This window comes from Mustelus asterias, chromosome 12 (assembly GCF_964213995.1).
Source record: "Mustelus asterias chromosome 12, sMusAst1.hap1.1, whole genome shotgun sequence".
NCBI classification, from domain to species: Eukaryota; Metazoa; Chordata; class Chondrichthyes; order Carcharhiniformes; family Triakidae; genus Mustelus; species Mustelus asterias.
In genome coordinates this window covers 110451479-110464839 of record NC_135812.1, presented here as the reverse complement: position 1 = coordinate 110464839, position 13361 = coordinate 110451479, and the positions used below count along the sequence as shown (strand labels likewise).

General features: G+C 50.2%; 1 protein-coding gene across 1 annotated transcript in view; it reads left to right on the top strand.

Annotated features, from left to right (window-relative positions):
* LOC144502070 (inactive rhomboid protein 2-like) overlaps positions 1–7502 on the top strand; it is a 117249-nt gene extending 109747 nt beyond the window's left edge. The window contains exon 16 of the mRNA XM_078226077.1: positions 6984–7502. Within this exon, the coding sequence (XP_078082203.1) occupies positions 6984–7403 (420 nt within the window). The 3' untranslated portion in view covers positions 7404–7502. The remainder of the gene's footprint in view (positions 1–6983) is intronic.
* Positions 7503–13361: the final 5859 nt, after the last annotated feature.

Below are 13361 nucleotides of genomic sequence, written 5' to 3'. Positions count from 1 at the left end.
TTACAAATATTGACTGGAAAAGCTATAGTTCGAGTACTTTAGATGGGTCAGTTTTTGTCCAATGTGTGCAGGAGGGTTTCCTGACACAGTATGTAGATAGACCAACAAGAGGCGAGGCCACATTGGATTTGGTACTGGGTAATGAACCAGACCAGGTATTAGATTTGGAGGTAGGGGAGCACTTTGGTGATAGTGACCACAATTCGGCGATGGAAAGGAATAGGTATATACTGCAGGGTAAGAGTTATAGCTGGGGGAAAGGAAATTATGATGCAATTAGGCATGATTTAGGATGCATAGGTTGGGGAAGGAAACTGCAGGGGATGAGCACAGTTGAAATGTGGAGCTTGTTCAAGGAACAGCTACTGCGTGTCCTTGATAAGTATGTACCTGTCAGGCAGGGAGGAAGTGGTCGAGCGAGGGAACCGTGGTTTACTAAAGAAGTTGAATCTGTTGTGAAGAGGAAGAAGGAGACTTATGTAAAGATGAGACGTGAAGGCTCAGTTAGGGAGCTTGAGAGTTACAAGTTAGCCAGGAAGGACCTAAAGAGAGAGCTAAGAAAAGCCAGGAGGGTTCATGAGAAGTCTTTGGCAGGTAGGATCAAGGAAAACCCTAAAGCTTTCTATAGGTATGTCAGGAGTAAAAGAATGACTCGGGTAAGATTAGGACCAGTCAAGGACAGTAGTGGGAAGTTGTGCGTGGAGTCGGAAGAGATAGGAGAGGCGCTAAATGAATATTTTTCGTCAGTATTCATGCAGGAAAAAGACAATGTTGTCGAGGAGAATACTGAGATACAGGCTATTGGACTAGACAGGATTGAGGTTAATAAGGAGGAGGTGTTAGCAATTCTGGAAAGTGTGAAAATAGATAAGTCCCCTGGGCTGGATGGGATTTATCCCAGGATTCTCTGGGAGGCTAGGGAGGAGATTGCAGAGCCTTTGGCTTTGATCTTTATGTCATTATCTACAGGAATAGTGCCAGAAGACTGAAGGATAGCAAATGTTGTCCCCTTGTTCAAGAAGGGAAGTAGAGACAACCCTGGTAATTATAGCCTTACCTCTGTTATGGGCAAAGTTTTGGAAAGGATTATAGGAGATAGGATTTATAATCATCTAGAAAGGAATAATTTGATTAGGGATAGTCAACATGGTTTTGTGAAGGGTAGATCATGCCTCACAAACCTTATTGAGTTCTTTGAGAAGGTGACCAAAGAGGTGGATGAGGGTAAAGCAGTTGATGTGGTGTATATGGATTTCAGTAAAGCGTTTGATAAGGTTCCCCACGGTAAGCAAGTGCAGAAGATACGGACACATGGGATTGAGGGTGATTTAGTGGTTTGGATCAGGAATTGGCGAGCTGTAAGAAGACAGAGGGTGGTGGTTGATGGGAAATGTTCATCCTGGAGTTCAGTTACTAGTGGTGTACCGCAAGGATCAGTTTTGGGGCCACTGCTGTTTGTCATTTTTATAAATGACCTGGATGAGGGTGTGGAAGGATGGGTTAGTAAATTTGCGGATGACACTAAAGTTGGTGGAGTTGTAGACGGTGCGGAAGGTTGTTGCAGGTTACAGAGGGACATAGATAAGCTGCAGTGCTGGGCTGAGAGGTGGAAAATGGAGTTTAATGCGGAAAAATGTGAGGTGATTCACTTTGGAAGGAGTAACAGGATTACAGAGTACTGGGCTAATGGTAAAATACTTGGTAGTGTGGATGAACAGAGAGATCTCGGTGTCCATGTGCATAGATCCCTGAAAGTTGTCACCCAGGTTGATAGGGTCGTTAAGAAGGCATACAGAGTGTTGGCTTTTATTGGTAGAGGGATTGAGTTTCGGAGCCAGGAGGTCATGTTGCAGCTGTACAAAACTCTGGTGCAGCCGCACTTGGAGTATTGCGTACAGTTCTGGTCGCCGCATTATAGGAAGGATGTGGAAGCATTGGAAAGGGTGCAGAGGAGATTTACTAGGATGTTGCCTGGTATGGTGGGAAGGTCTTATGAGGAAAGGCTGAGGGACTTGAGGTTGTTTTCGTTAGAGAGAAGAAGGTTAAGAGGTGACTTAATAGAGGCATACAAGATGATCAGAGGATTAGACAGGGTGGATAGTGAGAGCCTTTTTTCTCGGATGGTGATAGCTAGCACGAGGGGACATAGCTTTAAATTGAGGGGTGAGAGATATAGGACAGATGTCAGAGGTAGGTTCTTCACTCAGAGAGTAGTAAGGGCGTGGAATGCCCTGCCTGCAGCAGTAGTGGACTCGCCAACATCAAGAGCATTTAAATGGTTATTGGATAAACAGATGGATGATATTAGAATAGTGTAGGTTAGATGGGCTTTAGATTGGTTTAACAGGTCGGCGCAACATCGAGGGCCGAAGGGCCTGTACTGCGCTGTAATGTTCTATGTTCTCCAGCTGGGATGTGGAGATGACGGCGTTGGACTGGGGTAAACACAGTACGAAGTCTCACAACACCAGGTTAAAGTCCAACAGGTTTATTTGGTAGTGAAATCCACTAGCTTTCGGAGCGCTGCTCCTTCGTCAGGTAAGTCAGGTAAGACTTATCTGATGAAGGAGCAGCGCTCCGAAAGTTAGTGGATTTTGCTACCAAATAAACCTGTTGGACTTTAACTTGGTGTTGTGAGACTTCTTACTACACACCTGGGTACACACCTGGGTACACACCTGGAGAAGGGGAATGACTTTGGGATGAATGGGGGGGGGGGGGCGGAGGGAGTTGGGAACTGAGTCAACCTCTTCCCCAAACTGTACAAAAGAGTCTTTGAGAACAGCCTGAGATTCTCCCACATTCAGATTTTGGGGGATTTCTGGAAACGATAGATTTCTGCATTCCAGAAAGATAGAAAGGGAAGGGATGTTCGGGCAGTTTGGATTAAGGGCTGGAGGTTGAGGGGGTCCTGTAGGTGTCAGGGACAGAAACAAAAGATGTTTTCAGCAACACCCCAGCTCGTGGGGAATAAACAAGGGAGGAAATTCAGAGAGGCGTTCTGATCGGCCAATCAGTGGATATCTTACTTGGGTTTGCATCAGAGGAACAACTTTACAAATGAGGGAACACCAATGGACAGTTCGCGAACATTCCCCCATAACCCGCTCCCTCAAAACCCGCTCCCCCATAACCCGCTCCCTCACAACCCGCTCCCCCATAACCCGCTCCCTCACAACCCGCTCCCTCACAACCCGCTCCCTCACAACCCGCTCCCTCACAACCCGCTCCCCCGCAACCCGCTCCCTCACAACCCGCTCCCCCATAACCCGCTCCCCCATAACCCGCTCCCTCACAACCCGCTCCCCCATAACCCGCTCCCCCATAACCCGCTCCCCCATAACCCGCTCCCCCATAACCCGCTCCCCCATAACCCGCTCCCCCATAACCCGCTCCCCCATAACCCGCTCCCCCATAACCCGCTCCCCCACAACCCGCTCCCCCACAACCCGCTCCCCCACAACCCGCTCCCCCACAACCCGCTCCCCCACAACCCGCTCCCCCACAACCCGCTCCCCCACAACCCGCTCCCCCACAACCCGCTCCCCCACAACCCGCTCCCCCACAACCCGCTCCCCCACAACCCGCTCCCCCACAACCCGCTCCCCCACAACCCGCTCCCCCACAACCCGCTCCCCCACAACCCGCTCCCCCACAACCCGCTCCCCCACAACCCGCTCCCCCACAACCCGCTCCCCCACAACCCGCTCCCCCACAACCCGCTCCCCCACAACCCGCCCCCTCACAACCCGCTCCCCCACCACCCGCTCCCTCACAACCCTCAATTCCAAAATCTGACTCTCTGCCATGCTTCAGAGGAATTCACACATTCAAAATTGATTCCCTCAAATCCCACTCAACTCCCTCCAATCCCACTCAACCCCCTCCAATCCCACTCAACCCCCTCCAAACCCACTCAACACCCTCCAATCCAACTCAACTCCCTCCAATCCAACTCAACCCCCTCCAATCCCACTCAACCCCCTCCAATCCCACTCAACCCCCTCCAATCCCACTCAACCCCCTCCAATCCCACTCAACCCCCTCCAATCCCACTCAACCCCCTCCAATCCCACTCAACCCCCTCCAATCCCACTCAACCCCCTCCAATCCCACTCAACCCCCTCCAATCCCACTCAACCCCCTCCAATCCCACTCAACCCCCTCCAATCCCACTCAACCCCCTCCAATCCCACTCAACCCCCTCCAATCCCACTCAACCCCCTCCAATCCCACTCAACCCCCTCCAAACCCACTCAACCCCCTCCAATCCCACTCAACCCCCTCCAATCCCACTCAACCCCCTCCAATCCCACTCAACCCCCTCCAATCCCACTCAACCCCCTCCAATCCCACTCAACCCCCTCCAATCCCACTCAACCCCCTCCAATCCCACTCAACCCCCTCCAATCCCACTCAACCCCCTCCAATCCCACTCAACCCCCTCCAAACCCACTCAACACCCTCCAATCCAACTCAACTCCCTCCAATCCAACTCAACTCCCTCCAATCCAACTCAACCCCCTCCAATCCCACTCAACCCCCTCCAATCCCACTCAACCCCCTCCAATCCCACTCAACCCCCTCCAATCCCACTCAACCCCCTCCAATCCCACTCAACCCCCTCCAATCCCACTCAACCCCCTCCAATCCCACTCAACCCCCTCCAATCCCACTCAACCCCCTCCAATCCCACTCAACCCCCTCCAATCCCACTCAACCCCCTCCAATCCCACTCAACCCCGTCCAATCCCACTCAACCCCCTCCAATCCCACTCAACCCCCTCCAATCCCACTCAACCCCCTCCAATCCCACTCAACCCCCTCCAATCCCACTCAACCCCCTCCAATCCCACTCAACCCCCTCCAATCCCACTCAACCCCCTCCAATCCCACTCAACCCCCTCCAATCCCACTCAACCCCCTCCAATCCCACTCAACCCCCTCCAATCCCACTCAACCCCCTCCAATCCCACTCAACCCCCTCCAATCCCACTCAACCCCCTCCAATCCCACTCAACCCCCTCCAATCCCACTCAACCCCCTCCAATCCCACTCAACCCCCTCCAATCCCACTCAACCCCCTCCAATCCCACTCAACCCCCTCCAATCCCACTCAACCCCCTCCAATCCCACTCAACCCCCTCCAATCCCACTCAACCCCCTCCAATCCCACTCAACCCCCTCCAATCCCACTCAACCCCCTCCAATCCCACTCAACCCCCTCCAATCCCACTCAACCCCCTCCAATCCCACTCAACCCCCTCCAATCCCACTCAACCCCCTCCAATCCCACTCAACCCCCTCCAATCCCACTCAACCCCCTCCAATCCCACTCAACCCCCTCCAATCCCACTCAACCCCCTCCAATCCCACTCAACCCCCTCCAATCCCACTCAACCCCCTCCAATCCCACTCAACCCCCTCCAATCCCACTCAACCCCCTCCAATCCCACTCAACCCCCTCCAATCCCACTCAACCCCCTCCAATCCCACTCAACCCCCTCCAATGCCACTCAACCCCCTCCAATGCCACTCAACGCCCTCCAATGCCACTCAACGCCCTCCAATGCCACTCAACGCCCTCCAATGCCACTCAACCCCCTCCAATGCCACTCAACCCCCTCCAATGCCACTCAACCCCCTCCAATGCCACTCAACCCCCTCCAATGCCACTCAACCCCCTCCAATGCCACTCAACCCCCTCCAATGCCACTCAACCCCCTCCAATGCCACTCAACCCCCTCCAATGCCACTCAACCCCCTCCCACTCAACCCCCTCCAATGCCACTCAACCCCCTCCAATGCCACTCAACCCCCTCCAATGCCACTCAACCCCCTCCAATGCCACTCAACCCCCTCCAATGCCACTCAGCCCCCTCCAATCCCACTCAACCCCCTCCAATCCCACTCAACCCCCTCCAATCCCACTCAACCCCCTCCAATCCCACTCAACCCCCTCCAATCCCACTCAACCCCCTCCAATCCCACTCAGCTCTCCTCCAATCCCACTCAACCCTCTCCAATCCAATCAACTCCCTCAAATCACACTCAACCCCCTCTAATCCTACTGAACTCCTTCCAATCCCACTCAACCCTCCTCCAATCCCACTCAACCCTCCTCCAATCCCACTCAGCTCCCTCCAATCAGTCAATCCCCTCCAATCCCACTCGACTCTCCTTCAATCTCACTCAACCCCCTCCAATCTCACTCAACTCCCTCCAATCCCACTCAACTCTCTCCAATCCCACTCAATGGCTCTCCTTCCCGCTCACACTCCTTTGGCTCCTTATTCTGGGATTTTGGATTCAGTTTCTGACACTGGCCTGATCAGAGTTCCAGCGTTGTGACTAAGGCTGTTGTTCACAACTCCTGCTGACATCCTGTCATTATTAACTTTTCCATCAGAAATATCCCGTCCTTTGCTCCATGACTATGTCTATTCGAAGGGCCAATCATTGCAGAAAGGTAACTGGAATTTAGCCAAAGGGGAATGAAGCTATTGTCATGTTTGAGAGAATTTACATTTCGGAAAGTACCAGAATAGGATTGTGAATTGACAGCAGTGAGATATGAAGCTCGCCCCATCACCATGGGACAAATGGCTATATCTCTCCAGGATTGGAGAAGAAACTCTCAATTGTTTCTGACCAGGATAAATTACAGCAAAGTGATGTTTAAAAATGTTCCATCATCATGGCAACAACAACTTGCATTTTTATGGCATCTTTGACAGTGAAACATCCCATGTTCCTCACTGCAGCGTAATCTGACAAAATCTCACTCAGCCACAGGAGATCTTATTGGTAACCAAGTGGTGAAGCAAAGTGGAGGAGGTGCTGGAGATAGCTCAGGAAGGAATTGTGGAGCTTAGGGTTCAAGGAATGGCCACCAATCTGGAGTGATTAAAACAGGGTTTGGATATGAGGCCAGTCTTTGAGGAACGCTCAGTAACAATAGTTGTATCTTTCTCCCACCCTAGGTTGGCCCAGCAGGTGCCCAGTTTGGCGTTCTGGCCTGTCTCTTTGTCGAATTGTTTCAAAGTTGGCCAATTCTGGAGAAACCGTGGAAAGCCTTGATGAAGTTAATCACAATTGTTCTTTTTCTCTTTGTCTTTGGTTTGTTGCCATGGATTGACAATATCGCACATATCTTTGGATTCCTTGCTGGTTTCTTGCTTTCTTTTGCATTTTTACCGTATATAACCTTTGGTCAAGGCGATAAATGCAGAAAGATAATAATGATCATTATCTCCCTCCTGGTCTTTATGGGACTTGCTGCGTCTCTGGTCATCTGGTTCTATGTCTATCCTACTAACTGTCACTGGTGTGAGTACCTGACTTGTATCCCCTTCACCAGCAACTTCTGTGAGAAGTATGACCTCGATCAAAGCATACACTGAGCGGTGACCACGTCCCTTGCTGCGAGTTGGTAAAGGTGCCAGTTGATGGCATTGTACATTTTACTGTAACACTGTCCAATGTGGGTGATACTCAGGAGCTGAGAGTTGCAGCAATATCGAATCTTGATGCTGCCAGACTGGCCAATTGAAAAATGGAATGCACTTCCTGAGATGATCATTCTAATTACTGAACCAGCCAATGACTCAGCTCCACAAAAATACCACACGATAACATTCTGCTGTTTTTTCACAAACCCGCAAACTGTCCAAAGCGGAGAGGCCGATCGGCATTCACCTGTAAACTCCTCGCTTCAACACCAGAACCTCCTTTAGCTGATCAAACATTTGACAGAATCTTTTCAGTTGCAGCTGTGCTGGTCAGTGGTGTTGGTAATCTGTCTCAGTGCGCTGTGTGTCCTGGCACAGTGTGAGCACGGTGAAGGGTCACTGTGGGGGTTAACTGGGTGAAGGGTCACTGTGGGGGGGTTAGCAGGGTGAAGGGTCACTGTGGGGGTTAGCAGGGTGAAGGGTCACTGTGTGGGGGTTAGCAGGGTGAAGGGTCACTGTGGGGGTTAGCAGGGTGAAGGGTCACTGTGGGGGGGTTAGCAGGGTGAAGGGTCACTGTGGGGGGTTAGCAGGGTGAAGGGTCACTGTGGGGGGTTAGCAGGGTGAAAGGTCACTGTGGGGGGTTAGCAGAGTGAAGGGTCACTGTGGGGGGTTAGCAGGGTGAAAGGTCACTGTGGGGGGTTAGCAGGGTGAACGGTCACTGTGGGGGGTTAGCAGGGTGAAGGGTCACTGGGGGGTTAGCAGGGTGAAAGGTCACTGTGGGGGGTTAGCAGAGTGAAGGGTCACTGTGGGGGGTTAGCAGGGTGAAGGGTCACTGTGGGGGGTTATCAGGGTGAAGGGTCACTGTGGGGGGGTTAGCAGGGTGAAGGGTCACTGGGGGTTAGCAGGGTGAAGGGTCACTGTGTGGGGGTTAGCAGGGTGAAGGGTCACTGTGGGGGTTATCAGGGTGAAGGGTCACTGGGGCGGGGTTGGCAGGGTGAGGGGTCACTGTGTGGGGGGGTTAGCAGGGTGAAGGGTCACTGTGGGGGTTAGCAGGGTGAAGGTTCACTGTGAAGGGGTAGCAGGGTGAAGGGTCACTGTGGGAGGTGTTACCGGGGTGAAGGATCACTGTGGGGGTTAGCAGGGTGAAGGGTCACTGTGAAGGGGTAGCAGGGTGAAGGGTCACTGTGGGAGGTGTTACCGGGGTGAAGGGTCACTGTGGGGGTAAGCAGGGTCAGCAGGCCATCTTGGACTGGGTGTTGTGCAATGAGAAAGGATTAGTTAGCGATTGAGTTGTGAGAGAACCCTTGGGGACAAGTGACCATAATGTGGTAGAATTCTTTGTCAAGGTGGATTTGATTTGATTCAATTTGATTTATTATTGTCACATGTATTAACATACAGTGAAAAGTATTGTTTCTTGCACGCTACACAGACAAAGCATACTGTTCATAGAGAAGGAAATGAGAAAGTGCAGAATGTAGTGTTACAGTCATAGCTAGGGTGTAGAGAAAGGTCAACTTAATGCAAGGTAAGCCCATTCAAAATTCTGACAGCAGACAGCAGGGTAGAAGCTGTTCTTGAGTCGGTTGGTACGTGACCTCAGACTTTTGTATCTTTATCCCGATGGAAGAAGGTGGAAGAGAGAATGTCCGGGGTGCATGGGGTCCTTAATTATGCTGGCTGCTTTGCCGAGGCAGCAGGAAGTATAGACAGTGTCAATGGATGGGAGGCTGGTTTGCGTGATGGATTGGGCTTCATTCACGACCTGAATAATGATGTAGTTGATTCTGAGACCAGGGTCCTGAATCTCGACAAAGGGAACCATGATGGTATGAGGCATGAATTAGCCATGATGGACTGGGAAACATTACTGAAAGGAAAGACAGTGGACAGGCAATGGCAGGCATTTAAAGAACAACGGGATCTTGCAACGGGGTCTTGATCAATTGGCCCAGTGGGCTAACGAATGGCAGATGGAGTTTAATTTAGACAAATGCGAGGTGATGTATTTTGGTAGATTGAACCAGGGCAGGACTTACTCAGTTAATGGTAGGGCGTTGGGGAGAGTTACAGAACAAAGACATCTACGGGTACACGTTCATAACTCCTTGAAAGTGGAGTCACAGTTGGACAGAGTGGTGAAGAAGGCATTCAGCATGCTTGGTTTCATCGGTCAGAACATCCCTCATGGTAGGTTGGTGTAAAAGGTTGGATCTCATGGGATAAAGGGGGAGATGGCTAGATGGGTGGATAACTGGCTTGGTCACAGAAGACAGAGGGTGGTAGTGGAAGGGTCTTTTTCCGGCTGGAGGCCTGTGACTAGTGGTGTTCCGCAGGGCTCTGTATTGGGATCTCTGCTGTTTGTGATTTATATAAATGATCTGGAAGAAGGTGTAACTGGGGTGATCAGTAAGTTTGCGGACGACACAAAATTGGCAGGACTTGCAGATAGTGAGGAGCATTGTCAGAAGCTACAGAAGGATATAGATAGGCTGGAAATTTGGGCACAGAAATGGCAGATGGAGTTCAATCCAGATAAATGCAAAGTGATGCATTTTGGTAGAAATAATGTAGGGAGGAGCTATACGATAAATGGCAGAACCATAAAGGGTGTAGATACGCAGAGGGACCTGGGTGTGTAAGTCCACAGATCCTTGAAAGTGACGTCACAGGTGAAGAAGGTGGTGAAGAAGGCATATGGCATGCTTGCCTTTATAGGAAGGGGCATAGAGTATAAAAGTTGGGGGCTGATGTTGCAGATGTATAGAACTTTGGTTCGGCCGCATTTGGAATACTGCGTCCAGTTCTGGTCGCCACACTACCAGAAGGACGTGGAGGCTTTGGAGAGAGTACAGAGGAGGTTTACCAGGATGTTGCCTGGTATGGAAGGGCTTAGTTATGAGGAGAGATTCGTTAAACTGGGGTTGTTCTCCCTGGAAAGACGGAGGATGAGGGGGGACTTAATAGAGGTGTATAAAATTATGAAAGGCATAGATAGGGTGAACGGTGGGAAGCTTTTCCCCAGGTCGGTGGTGACGTTCACGAGGGGTCATAGGTTCAAGGTGAAGGGGGGGCGGTTTAACACAGATATCAGAAGGACATATTTTACACAGAGGGTGGTGGGGGCCTGGAATGCGCTGCCAGGCAAGGTGGTGGAGGCGGACACACTGGGAACGTTTAAGACTTATCTCGATAGCCATATGAACGGAGTGGGAATGGAGGGATACAAAAGAATGGTCTAGTTTGGACCAGGGAGCGGCGCGGGCTTGGAGGGCCGAAGGGCCTGTTCCTGTGCTGTATTGTTCTTTGTTCTTTGTATTACCAGGTATCCCGAGAAAACTAGTCTAATGAAAATACCACAGTGCCACTGCTTCCCACAAGAGTGTAAATGTGACACCCTTAGAACCATAGAAAAGTTACAGCACAGAAGGAGGCCCTTTGCCCATCTTGTCCGTGCCAGTCCAAGGACACGCAGGTGCCCTTTCTAATCCCACCTTCCTGCACCCGGCCCTGTAACTTACAACACTTAAGGTGCAGATCCAGGTCCTTTTTAGTCTCTGCCTCCACCAGTAACTCGGGCAGTGAATTCCAGACACCTCTGCGTTTAAAAAAAGAGTTCTTCCTCATGTCACCTCTACACCTTTTGCCACTTATCTTGAATCTATGTCCCCGGTTCTAGAATCCTCCACTAAAGGAAACAATTTTATCCTGTCTACTCTATCACTTCCCTCTATCAAGTCACCCCTCACCTTCTTTGTTCCAAGGTAAATAACCCCAACCTATCCAATCTCTCCTCATAGCTACATGTTTCCAGCCCTGGCAATGTTCTTGTAAACCTCCTCTGCACCCTCTCCAGAGCAGTTACATCTTTCCTGTAATGTGGTGACCAGACCTGCACACAATATTCCAGTTGTGGCCTCACCGGTGTTTTATACAATCCTTACTTTTATATTCTCTACCTCTGCCAATGAAGGAGAGCATTCCATCTGCCTTCTTTACAATCTTGACTACCTGAACTGCTGCCTTTAGAGACCTGTGTACTTGCACGCCAAGATCTCTCACTTCATCTACCTTTCTTAGTACATTCCCATTTATTGTGTGTTCCCTATAACTGTTTGACCTCTCTAAGGGGCGGCACGGTAGCACAGTGGTTAGCACTGTTGCTTCATAGCTCCAGGGACCTGGGTTCGATTCCCGGCTTGGGTCACTGTCTGTGTGGAGTTTGCACATTCTCCTCGTGTCTGCGTGGGTTTCCTCCGGGTGCTCTGGTTTCCTCCCACAGTCCAAAGATGTACGGGTTAGGTTGATTGGCCATGCTAAAATTGCCCCTTAGTGTCCTGAGATGCGTAGGTTAGAGGGATTAGCGGGTAAATATGTAGGGATATGGGGGTAGGGCCTGGGTGGGATTGTGGTCGGTGCAGACTATGATTCTCTATGATTCTAAATGCGCCACCTCACACTTCTCTGTGTTAAAATCCATCTGCCACTTTACCGCCCATGCCACCACCCATCTATATCGTTTTGGAGATTATAGCTATCCTCTACACTATCCGTTATTCGGCCAATCTTTGAATCTGCAAAATTCCCAATTGTGCCCCCCACGTTCAAGTCCAAATCATTGATGTATAAACAAACAGCAGAGGCCCCAACACCGAGCCCTGTGGAACACCACTTAAAGCAACTTTCCATTCGCAAGGGCATCCATCAATCATTACCCTTTGTTTCCTGTTACTAAGCCAACTTTTATCCAGGTTGCCACATTACCCAGCATCCCATGGGCTTTTACTTATTTGACCGATCTGCCACGTGGGACCTTGTCAACCGCCTTGCTAAATTAGCAATTCCTCTTGTGAAGAGGAAGGAGACTTATGTAAAGATGAAACATGAAGGCTCAGTTAGGGAGCTTGAGAGTTACAAGTTAGCCAGGAAGGACCTAAAGAGAGAGTTAAGAAGAGCCAGGAGGGGACATGAGAAGTCTTTGGCAGGTAGGATCAAGGAAAACCCTAAAGCTTTCTATAGGTATGTCAGGAGTAAAAGAATGACTAGGGTAAGATTAGGGCCAGTCAAGGACAGGAGTGGGAAGTTGTGTGTGGAGTCTGAAGAGATAGGAGAGGCACTAAATGAATATTTTTCATCGGTATTCACACTGGAGAGGGACAGTGGGAGTACTGAGATGCAGGCTGTTGGACTGGATGGGATTGAGGTTCATAAGGAGGAGGTGTTAGCAATTCTGGAAAGGGTAAAAATAGATAAATCCCCTGGGCCGGATGGGATTCATCCTAGGATTCTCTGGGAGGCTAGAGAGGAGATTGCAGAGCCTTTGGCTTTGATCTTTGTGTCATCATTGTCGACAGGAACAGAAGACTGGAGGATAGCAAATGTTGTCCCCTTGTTCAAGAAGGGGAGTAGGGACAACCCTGGTAATTATAGACCGGTGAGCCTTACTTCTGTTGTGGGCAAAGTATTGGAAAGGATTATAAGAGACAGGATTTATAATCACCTGGAAAAGAATATTTGATTAGGGATAGTCAGCATGGTTTTGTGAAGGGTAGGTCGTGCCTCACAAACCTTATTGAGTTCTTTGAGAAGGTGACCAAAGAGGTGGATGAGGGTAAAGCGGTTGATGTGGTGTATATGGATTTCAGCAAAGCATTTGATAAGGTTCCCTATGGTAAGGTTTTGCAGAAAATACGGACACATGGGATTGAGGGTGATTTAGTGGTTTGGATCAGGAATTGGCTAGCTGTAAGAAAACACAGGGTGGTGGCTGATGGGAAATATTCATTCTGGAGTTCAGTTACTAGTGGTGTACCACAAGGATCTGTTTTAGGGCCACTGCTGTTTGTCATTTTTATTAATGACTGGATGAGGGCATAGAAGGATGGGTTAGTAAATTTGCGGATGACACTA